This window comes from Schistocerca piceifrons, chromosome 1 (genome assembly GCF_021461385.2).
Source record: "Schistocerca piceifrons isolate TAMUIC-IGC-003096 chromosome 1, iqSchPice1.1, whole genome shotgun sequence".
NCBI classification, from domain to species: domain Eukaryota; kingdom Metazoa; phylum Arthropoda; class Insecta; order Orthoptera; family Acrididae; genus Schistocerca; species Schistocerca piceifrons.
Genome location: NC_060138.1, coordinates 70,999,157 through 71,020,972, shown reverse-complemented (window position 1 = coordinate 71,020,972; position 21,816 = coordinate 70,999,157). Strand labels below are relative to the sequence as shown.

Here is a 21,816-nt window from a genome sequence, read left to right as displayed (position 1 = left end):
GGGAACGAGAGTCATGTACCACACATCCAGGAAAAGGATGTTGTAATAATGTCAAGCTCCTTATGAACAACAGATGTTCGCCGATTTCCTCCTTGTCATCTGTAGACTGTTGTCCAGTCTTTAGTATTGTTCTGCAAAGTGATAACAGCACTGCACAAAGTGCCAGGGAATGTCATTTAGTTCATTGTTCACGACGTGTGGCAGTGAAAATAATGAGTAAAATATTTTGTGAAATAAAAATATTCTCACTAATTTTCTTTGCAATATTTCTAAACCTTTAAGTTAATAATAGCTCCAGATAACCCATGAAGAGGCTAAACTGCAGTACAAATATTGCAAATGAAAAAACAGTCAACTACATTTTATTGCTTGTAGTAATATAACGTAACTTAGGAACAACAGTTATCACACAATTCTCTGCAAAAAGGTAACAAATCCACTTTTATTTCTGCAATAACAATTAAAAAATATACATTTAACAGAGATACTTGGCGTAATGTGTCTCAACATGTCTGAGCATAACAACAAAGCTACAAACCATAATCTGATGCTTCTGTTGTTGTAAAACGTTTTTTTTATCTCTCCTGTTTAATTAGATTGTATGGATTTGGTACCGTTTGGAAATGAGATTCTCATATGTGGTGCTACAAAAGAATGTGGGGGGTTGGATGTGTAGCTCGAATTCATACTATTATAAATGCGAAAGTAGCTCTGTCTGTTCCGCTTTCACTATTAAACCGCTGAACCAATTTTGATGATATTTGGTATGGAGATAGCTCTAACGCTGAAGAATAACGTAAGCTATAAGTGTGTAGTACAACTTTTTTATTGATTTTAAGAATATGACGCGAAATATAGATCAGTAATTACACTTTGGAAAAACTATTTACTCTTTGACTTTGTAATTTTGTATCAAGTATGCATATATTGTTTGATATGTTTTGCATAATACGGTACAACGAAATGGATACAATCTCGTCGCAGTTTAGCCGCTCATCGTCTAGCGTGTCGTATAGATTCTGATAGGTGCACCAGTTCGCATGTACAGGTCGCTCAGTTCTGGGGTTCACTGTTCGATTCTCAGCTGGGTCGGCTTTTTTTTCGCTCGCGACCAAGTATAGCTATGTTGTCCTCGTCATCATTTTATCATCAGCGACGTACAATTTGCGGAAGTGGCGTCAAATAGAAAGACGTGCACCGAGCGCCCGGGAGGAAATAGTAAGACTTTCCTTTTAAATTTGCTCTCAGCCCAAATTCGAGGAAATAAGAGTCGCTGCAGCAGTAGGCTCCTCTGGAATATCAACCACGCTGCTCAATGGTGGCAGAACGGCACTTCAGTAATTAGCTGTCGTTGAATTTACCTCACGAAAGTATACCTATTTGTGATATCAATCAGAATAACGATCATGAACGGATGTTGCAACAACGTAAGCTGTTGGTTTCGGACTAATATTCACTGTCTTGACCGACTTTCCTTATAATAACTAAAGACACACCGGCAGATGAAGTAAATGCGCAACCTTAGAGCAACATGTTAAAAAATTTGTTTAACACGCAATACGAGAGAGCAGCTTAACAATGACACACAATCTGCACAATACGTATTCGGGATGTTGTTCTGGAAATCGGCAAAGATCGTTCTGATACAGATCTCAAGGGCATGATTATATTACATAGTGAATTCTTTAATACTATTCACAGTACATAAAATTTGGTGAGCAATGTGTATCCTGAACTGCATGCAAATGTGGGAAATAATGAATGGTTGCCTATTTTGGTGCCGATAAATGAATTTGTAGGACAGTTAAATGAAAAAATTGTGTCACAGGTACAAGGAGGCAATATAGAGTATCTGTCAATAATATTATAGACACTGAACAAGTCACCTATTACCCTATAGACTTACTTTACTCTTTCAAATTGACAGGTTTGACTTCTCATAAACTGAGGTTCAACGTTTGTGTTCCAGTCCTCTTAATGAGAAATCTTGATGTGACCAGTTTGTGGAACGGAACGCGCCTACAAATTACACATCTTGGCCAAAATATTGTTGTTGTTGTTGTTGTTGTGGTCTTCAGTCCTGAGACTGGTTTGATGCAGCTCTCCATGCTACTCTATCCTGTGCAAGCTTTTTCATCTTCCAGTACCTACTGCAACCTACATCCTTCTGAATCTGCTTAGTGTATTCATCTCTTGGTCTCCCTATACGATTTTTACCCTTCACGCTGCCCTCCAGTACTAAATTGGTGATCCCTTGATGCCTCAGAACATGTCCTACCAACCGATCCCATCTTCTGGTCAAGTTGTGCCACAAACTTCTCTTCTCCCCAATCCTATTCAATACTTCCTCATTAGTTATCGTGATCTACCCATCTAATCTTCAGCATCCTTCTGTAGCACCACATTTCGAAAGCTTCTATTCTCTTCTTGTCCAAACTATTTATCGTCCATGTTTCACTTCCATACATGGCTACACTCCATACGAATACTTTCAGAAATGACTTCCTGACACTTAAATCAATACTGGATGTTAACAAATTTCTCTTCCTCAGAAACGCTTTCCTTGCCATTGCCAGCCTACATTTTATATCCTCTCTACTTCGACCACCATCAGTTATTTTGCTCCCCAAATAGCAAAACTCCTTTACTACTTTAAGTGCCTCATTTCCTAATCTAATTCCCTCAGCATCACCCGACTTAATTAGACTACATTCCATTATCCTTGTTTTGCTTTTGTTGATGTTCTCTTATATCCTCCTTTCAAGACACTGTACATTCCGTTCAACTGCTCTTCCAAGTCCTTTGCTGTCTCTGACAGAATTACAATGTCATCGGTGAACCTCAAAGTTTTTATTTCTTCTCCATGAATTTTAATACCTACTCCGAATTTTTCTTTTGTTTCCTTTACTGCTTGCTCAATATACAGATTGAACAACATCGGGGAGAGGCTACAACCCTGTCTTACTCCCTTCCCAACTACTGCTTCCCTTTCATGTCCCTCGACTCTTATAACTGCCATCTGGTTTCTGTACAAATTGTAAATAGCTTTTCGCTCCCTGTATTTTACCCCTGCCACCTTTAGAATTTGAAAGAGTATTCCAGTCAACATTGTCAAAAGCTTTCTGTAGGTCTAAAAATGCTAGAAACGTAGGTTTGCCTTTCCTTAATCTTTCTTCTAAGATAAGTCGTAAGGTCAGTATTGCCTCACGTGTTCCAGTGTTTCTACGGAATCCAAACTGATCTTCCCCGAGGTTGGCTTCTACTAGTTTTTCCATTCGTCTGTAAAGAATAAATAACCCACAAAACCTCTACCTTCATGTAAAAGAAGGCAAGGCTAAAAACATTGGCTATGCAACTGTGTTAAGACCTTGCAATGTAATCGATAACAAGTAAATTGTTCGTAGTTTTTAATATTTTCAACTAAGATTCGACGTACGACGAAAAAAATAACAACATTTATTATGTACCTATATACCAACACTATAAGTATTTATTCATACACGCATACGTACCTACACTATTATGTACCCAGATGTTTATACATAAATTACTAGTGTACTTCCTCACCATCACTTTCGTAACAGAACTACTTATATGCGAGCGCAGTTGCGGTTAACAGCTAGTAATTAACAAGAAGGTACTAAATGGAAAGGGGGAAAAAAGAAAATTGTGCTACAACTTGGATAATAGAAGGCATCGGTTAATTGGACACATGAAGGCATGAAGGAATTGAGGGAAGCGTGTGAGTGTGGCGGAGGGAAAACGATAAAAGTTGTATAAGATCAATTCATGAATAAAGCAAGCAGGTTCAAACGAATGTATTTGGCAGTAGTTATTCAGAGGTGAATAGGCCCTCACAAGATAGAGTAGCGTGGAGTGCAACGTCGAATCAGTCTTTCGACTAAACACCAGAACAATAATTACATATTGACACCCGTGTGAGCTTCGACGTGTAGTCTATGTTTAGTAACATACCAGTTGCAGGTATTAGGGATATCATAGGTACAAAACTCTCCAAGTGCGTGTGACCAGATGGAGTTCTGTCTACAGTTGAGCTGTTTTAAATACAAAGGAGAGTTTTATGAACAATCAGTTGGTGCTGATATCTTTGTTGACAGCAGTAGCTGACATCTTTATGAAGCATTCTGAATAACGGGCCATACGCAATGTGCAACTAAAGCCTTCTTGTTGGCTCCATTATGTGGATGACACATTTGTTGTATGACCATAGAATAAAGAAGAGCTACAGGGATAATACATTTTTTCAAGTGACTTTCAACCCAAAATCGGCTTCACCTTGGAGTCGATTTTCCGTTCCTAGACATGTTGCCCTATAGAAGATACGAGGGTAATTCCAAAAATAAGGCCTCCTATTTTTTATAAGTACATGGACCTGTCTATTTCTACAATGGTTTACATCAGTTTACAGCTTGAACATTTAGCTATTTTTCCACATAATCACCATTTCTGTCGATGCATTTTTGTAGACGCTGTGGCAGTTTTTGTACGCCCATGTCACACCAGCTCGCCGCCATGCTGTTCAGAAAGTTATGAACTGGCGTGATTGTTGCTTGGACTCAGGTGTAAAGTGGTATGTCCAGGTTTCGTCACCCGTGAAAATTCAGTCGAGAAAGTTATTCTGTTCGGCTGCAAAGCGGTGAATAAATGCGCGGTAAGCGTCAACTCGTTGCCGCATGTGGTCCTCAGTCAGCATGCGTGGCACCCATCATGAGCACACCTTCCGGTAGTTCAATGGTTCTGTTAAAATTCTGTGAGCGGTGCTTCGGGAAACCTCAGGAACCAACGTGCAGAGATCATCCAGGGTGATCCGCTGATCTTCACACACGTTTTGCTCAGCCTTCAACACTGTCTCCTCAGAAATTGACGGTCTCTCGCTCCTTTATTCGTCGTGAATTTCGGTCCGACTACCTGCAAACTCTCTACGCCAATTACGAACATTTTTGACATCCATACATGACTCACCATACACTTCCGTCAATTGGCGATGGATTTCAATCGGTACAGTGCCCTTTGCATTCAAAAACCGAATAACTGCGCGCAATTCGCACTTGGCGCTAACATCCAACGGGAGCCCCATTCTCAACGGCTGCCAAGACAAGACAGCGCCTCAGCGCGGCGTGCGCGTGTTTACACACAGCGCGTGAAGCACTCTTCATAACAGTGTGACCAACTGCCACACAGAGTTCTGCACTTATAAAAAAAATAGGAGACCTTAATTTTGGGGATTACCTTCGTATGACAGCGCGCTAGGACACATTATGTACGGAAAGCCTACAGACACAAACAGGTATAGATGCCATTTCGCACCACAACCCAGCCCAAAAGCAAGCACAGCTCAACACTCGTGTCTTATCGTTCCTTCCGTATCAGTCACAACAGCAGCATGGAATCGGAGCAGATTTTCTGACGGAAGACACGGAAGAACAACTGCTGTGGTGGTTTCTTTACATACACGGCCTTCAAAAAAATAATATTAATTATGCTAATAACAAGGACCAGCAGCTGCCGTCTCGCACCGTAAGATTGCAGTTCGTTTGTAGATTTAGTGATCGCATAAGCAAAAATCTTCATTTTGCAGTAAGTACAAAATACGCACACGCCTCAGCACCTACATAGCAGGAGTCTATGAAGTGACGGGTGGCTGTGGCACAAAACGTATAGGCGAAACTGGGTGGACAATCAAAGCAAGGATTAAGGAGCACATGTACCAGACACGTTTAAAGGAAAGTGTCCGAAACCTAGATCGAAAAGACTTCATTTTCGCGATCGAAAATTTTACATTGTAAGGGTCACTGAAAACGCAGCCATGTTCAAAGCTTTACGTTTAAAAGAAATTGTGAAATGTGTGGTAGCGTAGCTTCAGGAAAAGTGCAGGCAGAATATAAACTTAGAATGAGACAACACAGGAGTACTAGCGAAAGAATATATTACCGGTACTTTTGTAGGAGGGAAATCCAAGAAGCGGTTGGAGTCTCTAAGAATAAAAGGCATTGAAATAGTGATGACGACTACACGCTTTCAGCTTCGTGATATCCCACCTTCAAGGAAGTAAATACCCAGCCACGGTGCGCGAGGAATTCAGACAACAAACAGGAAGACATCTCTACGCTACGACAGTTGTTTTTGGCGACTATTCCTGCAGTCTTTCTCTGCTTGATATTGCTACCTATCCAGTTATGATGGCTCACCAACAGTAGCCGACAAATGTTACCCAATAACTTAACTTCTTCAGAACAATAGCATAAAAACTTCCTTTCTTAAAAGTGAACGCGACACTGGTGTTCGAGCAGGACAGCGACTACGGTCGCAGGTTCGAATCCTGCCTCGGTCATGGGTGTGTGTGATGTCCTTAGCTTAGTTAGGTTTAAGTAGTTCTAAGTTCTAGGGGACTGATGACCTCAGAAGTTAAGTCCCATAGTGCTCAGAGCCATTTGAACCAGGACAGCGAGGACACCGGAAAGATCCTGAAGGTCCAAGGAATGGTTTGTAAACGGTTTGTGAAGAATGTAATGCGGGCCAACAATCTAGGAGACTTTGCCTTCAGTGACAACAGCCACGAAAAGCTGCAGATTTACGCAAAATAATGGCCACCGACTGATTACCGACTGTGTGGTCCATAGGTGATGTAAAGGTAATTTCCGGAACACCACTTGGAAATGTGATAGGACCGTTACTGTTTACAGAGTATAGAAATGATCTAGTAGTCGGAAGCTCCTCAAAATTGTTCGTATATGATACGGTTGTCTACGACAAACTGACAAAGCCGTGTATATTCGCAGAATGATATGATATGTTGGAGGATTGATGAAATGTGCAGGCTGTGGGAGTTGGCCCTGGACATAAATAAATGTAACATATTGCCCATATACAGGGTGTTACAAAAAGGTACGGCCAAACTTTCAGGAAACATTCCTCACACACAAAGAAAGAAAATATGTTATGTGGACATGTGTCAGGAAACGCTTACTTTCCATGTTAGAGCTCATTTTATTACTTCTCTTCAAATCAAATTAATCATGGAATGGAAACACACAGCGACAGAACGTACCAGCGTGACTTCAAACACTTTGTTACAGGAAATGTTCAAAATGTCCTCCGTTAGCGAGGATACATGCATCCACCCTCCGTCGCATGGAATCCCTGATGCGCTGATGCAGCCCTGGAGAATGGCGTATTGTATCACAGCCGTCCACAATACGAGCACGAAGAGTCTCTACATTTGGTACCGGGGTTGCGTAGACATGAGCTTTCAAATGCCCCCATAAATGAAAAGTCAAGAGGGTTGCGGTCAGGAGAGCATGGAGGCCATGGAATTGGTCCGCCTCTACCAATCCATCGGTCACCGAATCTGTTGTTGAGAAGCGTACGAACACTTCGACTGAAATGTGCAGGAGCTCCATTGTGCATGAACCACATGTGTCGTACTTGTAAAGGCACATGTTCTAGCAGCACAGGTAGAGTGTCCCGTATGAAATCATAATAACGTGCTCCATTGAGCGTAGGTGGAAGAAACTAAAATGAGCTCTAACATGGAAATTTTCTGCACACATGTCTACATAACATATTTTTTTTATTTGTGTGTGAGGAATGTTTCCTGAAAGTTTGGCCGTACCTTTTTGTAGCACCCTGTATAGGAAAACAAATCCACTACTGTACACTACATTATTGATGACAAATTACTGGAAACAATATCTACAATAAAATAACTAGTACTAACTATCCAGAGCGACCTTAGGCGGAATGACCACGTAAAGTAAATAGTAGGAGAAGGAAATTACACACTGAGATTTGTAGAAAGAATTTTAAGGGAATCTAACTCGTCCACGAAGGAAGTGCATTACAAGGTACTTGTTCGACCTGTTCTTGACTGCAGTTCATTGATCCGGGACTCTTATCACGTAGGACTGATAGAAGAGATAGAGAAGCTCCAACGAAGAGCGGCACATTTTGTCACAGTTTCGTTTAGTCGGCGCAAAACCGATGCAGAATGCTCAACAAACTCAAGTGATAGGCTTTACAAGAGAGGCGTTGTGCATCATTGAGAGGTTCGCTATTGAAACTTCGAGAGAGCACTTTGTGGGAAGAGAGGGGCAACATATTGCTTCATCCCACGTACATCTCACGTAATGACCACGACGAGGAAATTCGAGAAATTAGAGCCAATACAGATGATTACCGACAATTATTCTTCTCATGCGCCATTCGCTAATGGAACAGGGAAGGGAGGATCAGTTACAGGTACCAAAAGTACCTTCCGCCACTAAACGTTACTGTTTGTCCTCGGTAACTTGATGATTCTACTCGCGCTGCGAGAAGCGGAGAAAATCGGCTCTAGTTGAAAGATATTCATTCGTCTCCGAGCTGCCCCTAGACGCAAAGTGTTAGTATGCACGTTGTTAAGGGTAACAGTGCGAGGACTGCGGCAAGCAATCGGCGCTGCCTTCCCCTCACCGCTCCTCTCCCCTCGGCAGTCGTATACGTGGACAAGGCACACCTGCTATTCCCAACAGCCACCGCGCGGATCGTCAACTTATGTTGGACAAACAGTAGACATAACTTCTTCGTCATTGGTGCACCACTGTTGGTGCAACAATGGCCGGCATGTCACAAGCAGTGTTGCTCAGGGCGGTCGCATGGATACTTGCCATACTGCGAAATAGATCTTTACCTGAATGAGATTTTCACTCTGCAGCGGAGTGTGCGCTGATATGAAACTTCCTGGCAGATTAAAACTGTTTGCCCGACCGAGACTCGAACTCGGGACCTTTGCCTTTCGCGGGCAAGTGCTCTACCATCTGAGCTACCGAAGCACGACTCACGACCGGTTCTCACAGCTTTACTTCTGCCAGTACCTCGTCTCCTACCTTCCAAACTTTACAGAAGCTCTCCTGCGAACCATGCAGAACTAGCACTCCTGAAAGAAAGGATACTGCGGAGATATGGCTTAGCCACAGCCTGGGGGATGTTTCCAGAATGAGATTTTCACTCTGCAGCGGTGTGTGCGCTGATATGAAACTTCCTGGCAGATTAAAATTGTGTGCCCGACCGAGACTCGAACTCGGGACCTTTGCCTTTCGCGGGCAAGTCCTCTACCATCTGAGCAGCCTCGACAGACCACGATACTGCCGCTGTCAATTCTCGACGTGTACTGTTAGGCGTTTCTCATTCTTATTCGAGGCATTACAAGATAGTCTCACAAACAAACAACATTTAAATGCAATTTCTGAGTGAGAAACCCGTTGCTGAATGTTTACTTATATAGAAAATGTATAACGGACAGCCAAATGGAAACGAGACAAGTGGAAAAGAAGTAATTGTTTATTAGTTGACAATAATCGAAATAACTGTTAATACATTTATCCCACTGTGAGACAAGATGGTTAGTGCTTCCATTGCAAAATGTTTGCGGTTGCCTATGGAACTGCGATTGTTCCCAAGCGGGCACCTCAGCTCTCCTAAATCCAATCGGTAGCCACGAATTTCTTCAACTATCCAAAAGTACGGAAATCACAGGGAGATCGGGACTGTATAGAAGATGTGTAAGGGCTGCCAAGTGAGTCTTCTGCAGCATAGTCGAGACAACCTCGGCAAGATGTTGGGAGGACCATACATCATCCATTCATTCTAGATCTCTCGCCATGCCATTTCCATATTTTTCGAGCCCTGAAGAAAGACATTCACGGCGGTTGACTTCTTCCGGACTAAGAGGTGCTCGCTTGGGTGCAATTACTATTCTGTAAGCAATCGTAAACATTTTTCCATGAAGCCATCACTGTCTTGTTTCACAGTGGAATAAATGTTTTAACAGGTATTTCGAGTACTTTTGAGATAATAAAAATTTTACTTACTTGCTGATGAAGTCTTCTCGGGTTATCAGCCGAGTCGAGGGGTCGTTCTGCTGCAACGTTTCGACAAGTTCCCTACTTGTCACCTTCAGGCGAAGTGTCAAGTTAGTCTCCAGTCCGGGTCTTTATAGCCACAGGATCGCAGGCTCCTCTACCTCGTCTGTGTCTACGTCTGCTGACACAGACAAGGCAAAGGAGCCTGCGATCCAATAGCTATAAAGACCCGGAGAGGACACAAACCCGACACTTCACCTGAAGGTGACAAGCAGGAAACTTGATGAAACGTTGCCGCAGAACGTAGCTTTTTCTCGACTGATAACCCGAGAAGACTTCATCATAGAGATTCGCAGAGAAAGTCTAAATTCGCGTATAGTTTACTTACTTGTTTTCCATCTGTCCCGTTTTCATTTGACGCCCTCTTACGCATGGACTTGCTTCTGCCTACTACATCTACATCTACATTTATACTCCGCAAGCCACCCAACGGTGTGTGGCGGAGGGCACTTTACGTGCCACTGTCATTACCTCCCTTTCCTGTTCCAGTCGCGTATGGTTCGCGGGAGGAACGGCTGTCTGAAAACCTCCGTGCGCACTCTAATCTCTCTAATTTTACATTCGTGATCTCCTCGGGAGGTATAAGTAGGGGGAAGCAATATATTCGATACCTCATCCAGAAACGCACCCTCTCGAAACCTGGCGAGCAAGCTACACCGCGATGCAGAGCGCCTCTCTTGCAGAGTCTGCCACTTGAGTTTGTTAAACATCTCCGTAACGCTATCACGGTTACCAAATAACGCTGTGACGAAACGCGCCGCTCTTCTTTGGATCTTCTCTATCTCCTCCGTCAACCCGATCTGGTACGGATCCCACACTGATGAGCAATACTCAAGTATAGGTCGAACGAGTGTTTTGTAAGCCACCTCCTTTGTTGATGGACTACAGTTTCTAAGGACTCTCCCAATGAATCTCAACCTGGTACCCACCTTACCAACAATTAATTTTATATGATCATTCCACTTCAAATCGTTCCGCACGCATACTCCCAGATATTTTACAGAAGTAACTGCTACCAGTGTTTGTTCCGCTACCATATAATCATACAATAAAGGATCCTTCTTTCTATGTATTCCCAATACATTACATTTGTCTATGTTAAGGGTCAGTTGCCACTCCCTGCACCAAGTGCCTATCCGCTGCAGATCTTCCTGCATTTCGCTACAATTTTCTAATGCTGCAACTTCTCTGTATACTACAGCATCATCCGCGAAAAGCCGCATGGGACTTCCGACACTATCTACTAGGTCATTTATATATATTGTGAAAAGCAATGGTCCCGTAACACTCCCCTGTGGCACGCCAGAGGTTACTTTAACGTCTTTAGACGTCTCTCCATGTCACTATATGTGACTGCACCGGAATGCTTATCATTTGTATATGCATGCTTGCCAATATGAGGCTGTCGCAGGTCGTTTACATGCTATATCAACTTGAATAGTCAGCGGTCTAAAAGTCGGTCGGTAGAGTGAGAAAGGACTTAATACTTATCGTAATAATAATTGCTCTGCGAATGTTGTCGAAATTCCACAGCCGTCAATTCGATCTTCTCGTTCTTTTTCAGATAGCACAGTGACTCAAGATGGCTTTCAATGAAACGGAAGCGCCGTCCTTGGCGACCGACCTATCGGAGCTCTTGGGGATCACCGCCAACGCCACCCCAAGAAACGAAGAGCTGGAGCAGTTCAAGAAGAACGTGGACGACATCTTCCTGCTGACGAACGGCATCATCGTCTGCCGTGAGTAGCAGCAAGTACTCTCTCCTAACCACATTGATTCAGGAGGAAGTGCGTCATCGCTAACAGAAGTGAAGCTCGTATGTATCATGGCCGTGAATGGGATTAGCCGTTGACTTGGGACATCAAAGTATCTCGAGAACTAAACGTCCCGCAAGAAAACAATACGGAGCAAATTCGTATGAATGACATGGGTCCACAAGGTGACACTATCCACTCACAGCTAGAAGGCACAGTTGTCGCTAAAATAGTCATCTCCATTTTACATGGAAACCCCTGAGACACCGTAGCTGAGAAAACGCGTTAATCAAACTGACTGATACTAGCCGACATTTTTTTTTTTTCCAGCAGTCAGTCTTCTGACTGGTTTGATCCAGTTCGCCACAAATTTCTGTCCAGTACCAGTCTCTTCGTCTCACAAGGGCACCATCATACCTGTTAATCAGGTATTTTCACGAGTCTTAGGTAGGTTGTAGAGGGACCTGTCCTGAATACATGGCTAGCGGCTTTTAGTGTGAAGGCTTCTAGTTTCTGAGAAAGTCGACGATGACATTTTATGCGTACCTCTTATATCCATAGCGGGAAATATATTTGAGCGAGTGTAGCCCAGCGGCTATGGTTCACGGCTATCACGCTGCCCGCGTAACTTTTTTTTCCAATTTCATCGTACAGAGTATCAAAAATGGTGCAAATGGCTCTAAGCACTGTGGGACTCAACTGCTGTGGTCATCAGTCCCCTAGAACTTAGAACTACTTAAACCTAACTAACCTAAGGACATCATACACACCCATGCCCGAAGCAGGATTCGAACCTGCGACCGTAGCAGCAGCGCTACAGAGTATCATTAAATAGAGTACGTCATGGAAAGTTATTCACAAAGAGTCAGTTTCGACGCAGTAATTTCGCTAACGAATAAATCATTACAGCAAACTACACCGATGAGCCAAAGCATATGCCGGCCGATGTGGCCGACCGGTTCTAGGCGCTTCAGTCTGGAAGCGCGCTGCTGCTACGGTCGCAGGTTCGAATCCTGCGTCGGGCATGGATGTGTGTGTGTCCTTAGGTTAGTTAGGTTTAAGTAGTTCTAAGTCTAGGGGACTGATGATCTCAGATGTTAAGTCCCATAGTGCTTAGAGCCATTTGAACATTGCGACCACTGCCCACTGCGAGGATGAAAGCCTCCTGGTATTGTCGCGGGCACGTGGAGCAGTAAGGAAAGGATGTAAGTGGAAGAGAGACGAATGGGCAGTCATTACAGCGAAGATACGCGCCGCAAATGCGAAAATCCACTGATATAAGCGGTTTTGACAAAGGGCACATTGATATGGCGCTGCGTCTGGCTAAGAGAATCTCTTAAAATGGCGAAGCTGGTCGCCTATTGGCGTAGTACTGTTGTGAGCACTTGTGAAAGGGGGTTGAAGGATGATGAAATAACGAGTAGGTCTTGTAGTATTTGATGACCATGTCTCATAACAAAACATAGAGGTCGGAGGGTCGCCCGGTGCGTAATCCAGTATAGGCATCGATGTGTTGCATATCTGACGACTACAATGCTGGCGCAGGCACAAACGTTTCGGTGCACACAGTTCAAAGGCCATTGTTGAACATGGAGCTCCTCCATATCACACGACCCCTATGTGTTCTTACATTGACCCAACGATATCGTCAGTTATGATTGCAGTGGACACAGCATCAGTGAGTTTTCGCCGTGGATCAATAGAAGCGTGTCGTCTGTTGAATAAATCTCATTTCCTGTTACAACAGTGGACCGAGATACTACTCCATTCTTTAGAAAATCAAAAAATACAATCTCGCCACAGTTATTTAAAGGAAATAGGAAGCCCGGGGTCACTGGTGATGGAGAAGCTTGTGATTGTTTTACAATTTTAATTTGACTCAAAACAGACTTTATCATAAACTTCAGTTCGGACATTTGCCCTCTTACTGATGCAACATACAAATCTTCACTTTAATTGAATTACATAAACACGAATAAGAATCATATTTTGCGTCCGCAATCAAAATCATAAATAGTAGGCACGGTGAATAATCAATCATAAACAAATTGGCTCTGAGCACTATGGGACTTAACTTCTAAGGTCATCAGTCCCCTAGAACTTAGAACTACTTAAACCTAACTAACCTAAGGACATCACACACATCTATGCCCGAGGCAGGATTCGAACCTGCGACCGTAGCGGCCGCGCGGTTCCACATAAACAAACACTATACACTTCCAACCCAAAGTTGCAAAGCCACATAATACCACAACTTCATTAAAGAAACAAAGTTCTTTTAATAAAAGTGAACTGCCCACATAAAGGTCCACAGTGAAACATGCTTATACTAAAAATGCAAAGTGGGCCAACCATGGTCGCAAAACTGGCACACAGAAAAAATAACAAGTTGCACATTCATTAAAGATACACAAATTATTAACACAAGTGTTAAATAGGAATGGCTAGCAATAACTCAACCAGTAAAATAACTTACTGAAAGGCTAATATTAACAAAGTGGCCTCACTTCAGAGAACAGCGCCAAGGCCCACAGCAGTATTTGGAAGCAATAACGCTACGGCCGGCAGGCAATACGAGCGTTCACTCCCCACGGCTTGTGCATAGGCTCACTAGCAGGCAGTATATACTTATACAGGGCCATTACAAATGATTGAAGCGATTTCGTAAATTCACTGTAGATCAATTCATTGACATATGGTCACGACACACTACAGATACGTAGAAAAACTCAGTTTTGTTCGGCTGAAGCCACACTTCAGGTTTCTGCCGCCAGAGCGCTCGAGAGCGCAGTGAGACAAAATGGCGACAGGAGCCGAGAAAGTGTATGTCGTGCTTGAAATGCACTCACATCAGTCAGTCATAACAGTGCAACGACACTTCAGGACGAAGTTCAACAAGATCCACCAACTGCTAACTCCATTCGGCGATGGTATGCGCAGTTTAAAGCTTCTGGATGCATCTGTAAGGGGAAATCAACGGGTCGGCCTGCAGTGAGCGAAGAAACGGTTGAACGCGTGCGGGCAAGTTTCACGCGTAGCCCGCGGAAGTCGACGAATAAAGAAAGCAGGGAACTAAACGTACCACAGCCGACGATTTGGAAAATCTTACGGAAAAGGCTAAAGCAGAAGCCTTACCGTTTACAATTGCTACAAGCCCTGACACACGATGACAAAGTCAAACGCTTTGAATTTTTGGAGCGGTTGCAACAGCTCATGGAAGAGGATGCGTTCAGTGCGAAACTTGTTTTCAGTGATGAAGCAACATTTTTTCTTAATGGTGAAGTGAACAGACACAATGTGCGAATCTGGGCGCTAGAGAATCCTCACGCATTCGTGCAGCAAATTCGCAATTCACCAAAAGTTAACGTGTTTTGTGCAATCTCACGGTTTAAAGTTTATGGCCCCTTTTTCTTCTGCGAAAAAAAGGTTACAGGACACGTGTATCTGGACATGCTGGAAAATTGGCTCATGCCACAACTGGAGACCGACAGCGCCGACTTCATCTTTCAACAGGATGGTGCTCCACCGCACTTCCATCATGATGTTTGGCATTTCTTAAACAGGAGATTGGAAAACAGATGGATCGGTCCTGGTGGAGATCATGATCAGCAATTCATGTCATGGCCTCCACGCTCTCCCGACTTAACCCCATGCGATTTCTTTCTGTGAGGTTATGTGAAAGATTCGGTGTTTAAACCTCCTCTACAAAGAAACGTGCCAGAACTGAGAGCTCGCATCAACGAAGCTTTCGAACTCATTGATGGGGACGTGCTGCGCCGAGTGTGGGAGGAACTTGATTATCGGCTTGATGTCTGCCGAATCACTAAAGGGGCACATATCGAACATTTGTGAATGCCTAAAAAAACTTTTTGAGTTTTTGTATTTGTGTGCAAAGCATTGCGAAAATATCTCAAATAATAAAGTTACTGTAGAGCTGTGAATTCGCTTCAATCATTTGTAATAACCCTGTATATAGTCCGACCGGCCTCACAATGAGCGGTCCTGACAAGAATGCATAACCGCACTGACGCCAGGAAACGAGCAGACTTAACAAATGGCCTACAGCACAAATAGATTGCAATGAAAACAAGATCATTTCACAGCCACACTGGAATATATAATAAGCATGCCCCCAAATTCTTATGGAGCAATACTCTAACATTACCCGTCTCCCAGCAAATTAGCCATAGAGCACTTTCAACATTAAATAAACATACTAAATCCTGCCGTGACAAATGATTAAACCATTAACCCTACAGCTGGCGGGTGCGTACACAACAGCAACCAGTCCCTAAGCGGTCAATATGTCCTAAAAGAAGTAAAAATTTCATGAAAACCATTTGAAACACACACTCCACGGATGATGAGACACGAAATGAGGAACATCAGCCTCCTTAAAATAGCCACTGTGGAACCAAGTTCAGAACCATCTCCGGCAGCTATCCATGCCACAGTAAGTTTCAACAATCTTCTTAGTTAAACACAGAATAACTTGTAGCCTGCAAATTACGAGCTGGGAAGCTGTTCAGCGTGAGACGACGAACCCACCACAATTTTGCACGTCAAGGCGCCCAATGATCGGCCCCATACATCCAACGCGACAAAAGACAAGGGCGGTGAAGCACGCCGAGGCCCATGCACCACGGCTAGGGACGCCGGCTTGTTTTCAACCCAAGTTGGCTCGTTGAACGCCGACCAGAGACTCAGTCGACTCACCCGTCACCCGATCACCCAGAAAACCGCCGGGCGGAGCTGTCAAAGATAGCACGACAGCCGAATATCGATATCAGCGATGCAAGTAGGCCGACCAGGGTGGCCAAGCGGTTCTAGGCGCTTTAGTCCGGAACCGCGCGGCTGCTGCGGTCGCAGGTTCGAATCCTGCCTCGGGCATGGATGTGTGTGACGTCCTTAGGTTAGTTAGGTTTAAGTAGTTCTAACTTCTAGGGGACTGATGACCTCAGATGTTAAGTCCCATAGTGCTCAGAGCCATTTTTTGATGCGTGTAGAACATCCTAGCGCCAGCCGCCACGGCTCAAACGGGTTCTTACACGCCATCATCCAGCCGAACGGCTGCACAACACATGCACCACGCCACAGATACAGGCCGGTGAGAGCAGAATTATGTTACTGGTTACACTGAGCTGCGGTGGCAACCGAAGGCATCATGATGGCAGTGAAATAAGTGAACATTACTGCGGACCACCCGTATCGCTTCATGCCTGAAATCTCCTCCTATAGTGATGATACACTCCTGGAAATGGAAAAAAGAACACATTGACACCGGTGTGTCAGACCCACCATACTTGCTCCGGACACTGCGAGAGGGCTGTACAAGCAATGATCACACGCACGGCACAGCGGACACACCAGGAACCGCGGTGTTGGCCGTCGAATGGCGCTAGCTGCGCAGCATTTGTGCACCGCCGCCGTCAGTGTCAGCCAGTTTGCCGTGGCATACGGAGCTCCATCGCAGTCTTTAACACTGGTAGCATGCCGCGACAGCGTGGACGTGAACCGTATGTGCAGTTGACGGACTTTGAGCGAGGGCGTATAGTGGGCATGCGGGAGGCCGGGTGGACGTACCGCCGAATTGTTCAACACGTGGGGCGTGAGGTCTGCACAGTACATCGATGTTGTCGCCAGTGGTCGGCGGAAGGTGCACGTGCCCGTCGACCTGGGACCGGACCGCAGCGACGCACGGATGCACGCCAAGACCGTAGGATCTTATGCAGTGCCGTAGGGGACCGCACCGCCACTTCCCAGCAAATTAGGGACACTGTTGCTCCTGGGGTATCGGCGAGGACCATTCGCAACCGTCTCCATGAAGCTGGGCTACGGTCCCGCACACCGTTAGGCCGTCTTCCGCTCACGCCCCAACATCGTGCAGCCCGCCTCCAGTGGTGTCGCGACAGGCGTGAATGGAGGGACGAATGGAGACGTGTCGTCTTCAGCGATGAGAGTCGCTTCTGCCTTGGTGCCAATGATGGTCGTATGCGTGTTTGGCGCCGTGCAGGTGAGCGCCACAATCAGGACTGCATACGACCGAGGCACACAGGGCCAACACCCGGCATCATGGTGTGGGGAGCGATCTCCTACACTGGCTGTACACCACTGGTGATCGTCGAGGGGACACTGAATAGTGCACGGTACATCCAAACCGTCATCGAACCCATCGTTCTACCATTCCTAGACCGGCAAGGGAACTTGCTGTTCCAACAGGACAATGCACGTCCGCATGTATCCCATGCCACCCAACGTGCTCTAGAAGGTGTAAGTCAACTACCCTGGCCAGCAAGATCTCCGGATCTGTCCCCCATTGAGCATGTTTGGGACTGGATGAAGCATCGTCTCACGCGGTCTGCACGTCCAGCACGAACGCTGGTCCAACTGAGGCGCCAGGTGGAAATGGCATGGCAAGCCGTTCCACAGGACTACATCCAGCATCTCTACGATCGTCTCCATGGGAGAATAGCAGCCTGCATTGCTGCGAAAGGTGGATATACACTGTACTAGTGCCGACATTGTGCATGCTCTGTTGCCTGTGTCTATGTGCCTGTGGTTCTGTCAGTGTGATCATGTGATGTATCTGACCCCAGGAATGTGTCAATAAAGTTTCCCCTTCCTGGGACAATGAATTCACGGTGTTCTTATTTCAATTTCCAGGAGTGTATCTTCCAGCAGGATAACCGTCCGTGTTGCAAGGTCTGAACCGTGCTACAGTGGTTTGAGGGGCACGATACTGAACTCACGTTTGTCTTTTGGCCAGCAAATTTGCCTGATCTGTAGCCACTGGAACACATACCGGTTGGCCGGCCTTGTGGCCGAGCAGTTCTAGGAGCTTCAGTCTGGATGCGCGCTGCTGCTACGGTCGCAGGTTCGAATCCTGATTCGGGCATGGATGAGTGTGTGTCCTTAGGTTAGTTAGGTTTAAGTAGTTCTAAGTCTAGAGGACCGACGACCTCAGATGTTAAGTCCCATAGTGCTTCCAGCCATTTGAACCATTTGAAGATACCGGGTGTTGCCTGCGTGCCTGTAAACCACCATACCTAATTTGTGGGAACTGCTTCACCTGTGCGTGGACTTCTGGTGCCACGTACTTCTGGAATACTGTCAAGGACTTGTAGAATCCATGCTAAGCAAAATCTATCTCTGTTGTACTGTGTCTGAAAAGTGGAACAACACGCTATTAAATAGGTGGTCATAATGTTTTGGCTCATCCGTGTATCTTCAAATGCGTATACATTACATTACAGAACCGTCTTACTCCCTGTATCTTGCATCGCTTGCTGTGCTAGAACAGAATTACGGGCGTTATTTGTCACAGAAGCAACTAAAACACAAATTCGTAGAGCACGACGCATATTTAATAATGACAGCTAATGCTGTGCAGGCACATGGAATTTTCAGAAGTGATATCGGAAAATACAATTCGGTTCGATTAAAGAAGATTGTTCTTTTTTCGCTCTACTCCGAAGCGAACCACATGTATTTGATCGTTCCTGTGAAAGCAGGTGTAGTAAACTGATGCAGAATTAAAGAATGTATTTTTATGGAATTTGCTCTGTTAGTTCAAAAATGGTTCAAATGGCTCTGAGCACTATGGGACTTAACATCTATGGTCATCAGTCCCCTAGAACTTAGAACTACTTAAACCTAACTAACCTAAGGACAACACACAACACCCAGTCATCACGAGGCAGAGAAAATCCCTGACCCTGCCAGGAATCGAACCCGGGAACCCGGGCGCGGGAAGCGAGAACGCTACCGCACGCTCTGTTAGTCTTTAGCAAGCCGGCTGCATTCTGAATTTTGTTCGTGAATGTCTTAAGCTGCCTGTGAAAACGAACATCTCATTATTGGAAGAGTGGAGTACATTTCGGTGGGATTTTTTATTACGATGCAGGTGCATACTTCTCTTTCATCTGCAAAGATTTGATCATAATATATGTGATCGATCTGTCCTCCCCAAGGATGAATGACGTAAAGAAATTTTTATTGTCCCAGGTACGGAAGAATGATAGATTTTAAAAAGTCTTCGTGAAGCAATTACGTGTATTTGTACAGGTCAAAATTACATTTTTTGAAAAAATTCATGATTCTAGTCGTCAAATGTGTTTTCAACAGTCCAACCAAATTCCCGAACTGGTTCTTGCATTCATAAGAAAACATAAGGAAATGTCTTCCTGACGCTGTTAGAGTATTTTGTGCTGTGAAGAAATGATATATTTTTCCGCAAGTGGTCTCTCGTACGTCCATTGACACTGGGAGACGGTTTGATCGATATTAAATAATCAAGGTCAAAATTAGCGATGTGTACTTTCCTCTGTATGTGGAATCCTTCCACAGCTGCTAGTACTTAATCCATCGTTAGGAACTCTTTGGAGCAGTCGAATTTTTTTGAAATTTTAAGTGCGAACCATAAACGGAACGCATGAAATTACTAGGGCGAAAATGACTATTTTTTGAATAATTTTGCATGACGTGTACTATTTAATGATATTCTGTACGACGAAACTGCAAAAAAGGTATACGGGCAGGGTTTGAACGTGTACAGCCAGCGGGGTAGTCGTGAATCTTAGCCACTGCAATACGCTCGCTCGGTCGAAACGTTTCGACATTACAACTATACGAGGTACGCATAAGACCTCAACGCCGATTTTCTCGGAAACTTGGTTCTGTCGCAAAAAGCGCTAGCCAGGTACTCAGGACAGTTCCCTCTACAACATACCTAACATTCATAGAAATCAGTGGTTAGTAGGTCTGATGGCCCCCCCTGCCAGAGTAGCATGTACAGCGAACACCCTCAGTTACCTGCTGGACATGGTCCATCCAGTCTCTTCCTTCGCATGAAGTTTATAGCCCCGTACAGCTCACTCAACTATCAGGTTGGTCACGTGTCATAACACATGTCCCGTCATCCTGTCCGTTCTTTTCGTCGATGTTCTCCACATATCTCTCTCCTCGCCGATTGTGTCGAGACCTCTTCATTTCTTACGAATCCACTTAAGTTTCGACATCCTTCTTTAGCGTCACATCTCAGATGCTTCGATTCTTGTCTTTTCCAGGCCACCCATAATCTATGATTCACTTTCATACATTCTGTGCTGCAAATGTACGATATCAAATTAAGACCTATGTTTGATAATATTCATTTGGCTGAGAATGTCCTCTTAGCCTGTGCTAGTATGCTTTTTTATGTCCTCCTTGTTTCGCCCATCACGTGTTATTTTGCTTCGAAGGTAGCGGAGCTCCTTCACTCATCTCCCCTGAGGTCCCCAATTTTGGTGTTTATTGCAAATCTCATTTCTGCTATTCCTCTTTAATTTCATCTTTCTTTGGTTTACTCTCAGTTGGTAGTGTGTGCTAATCGCACAGTTTATTCCGTTCAACATGCCCTGAAAGTCATTCTCACTTTCAGTGAGGATAACAATGTCATGTGCGACAATAATTCATTTTTTTTTTTAAATCCATTGATTTTAAAGCCATTTGTGAGCTCTACAGTGGACACTCTTAAGTCGTTCTCTGACATCAACAAATTGAGCTATACTGTAAAACAATGATGGTTGATACAGCGTACTCTTGATGTCAACGAAACGTCCTACCATGTTATATCGATAGTAATATATTTGAATTTGCATTTTTTGTATTACGATTATATTCACATCGTTATTTCGCCCTGATCATGAATCTAAGATCTTTGCTTCTGCTTCTTGAATTATATGTAGATCAGTTGATGATTTGATTACGAAATTGGTTGAAAGTAACAAAAAATTATTGATATGACGCCTTTGGCGCTTTTCGGATTAAAATTTTTTGTCTCTTCTCTTTAAACTCCAACTCAGAGAAATGCCACCTCATTAGGGATTCAGAGTGACAGCCTTGAAATGAGGAGTTCCCCTGTGGAGACTGAAATTAGTACAGAGAAGCCAGTAGAAAGTTGATCTTATGATCGCCGCTTGAGGCGTTGTGGTTGACGCAATCAGACTGAAAATGCTCGTTTTCAGTTCTCATGTGGCAGGAAATTTCAACGCAGCGAATAACACGCTAGTGTTTCCAAGTTTCACATTTACTGACGTCTACATTATTTACAGCAATCACTATCACATCCACGTCAACATTAATATAACAACTATAAAATGCGC

At 44.3% G+C, this 21,816-nt stretch overlaps 1 protein-coding gene across 1 annotated transcript in view; it reads left to right on the top strand.

The window, feature by feature from the left end:
- LOC124789670 (putative ammonium transporter 1) overlaps positions 1-21,816 on the top strand; it is a 307,206-nt gene that overhangs the window by 75,623 nt on the left and 209,767 nt on the right. Inside the window, exon 2 of the mRNA XM_047257109.1 lies at positions 11,485-11,659. Coding sequence (XP_047113065.1) covers positions 11,503-11,659 — 157 coding nt within the window. The 5' untranslated portion in view covers positions 11,485-11,502. The remainder of the gene's footprint in view (positions 1-11,484; positions 11,660-21,816) is intronic.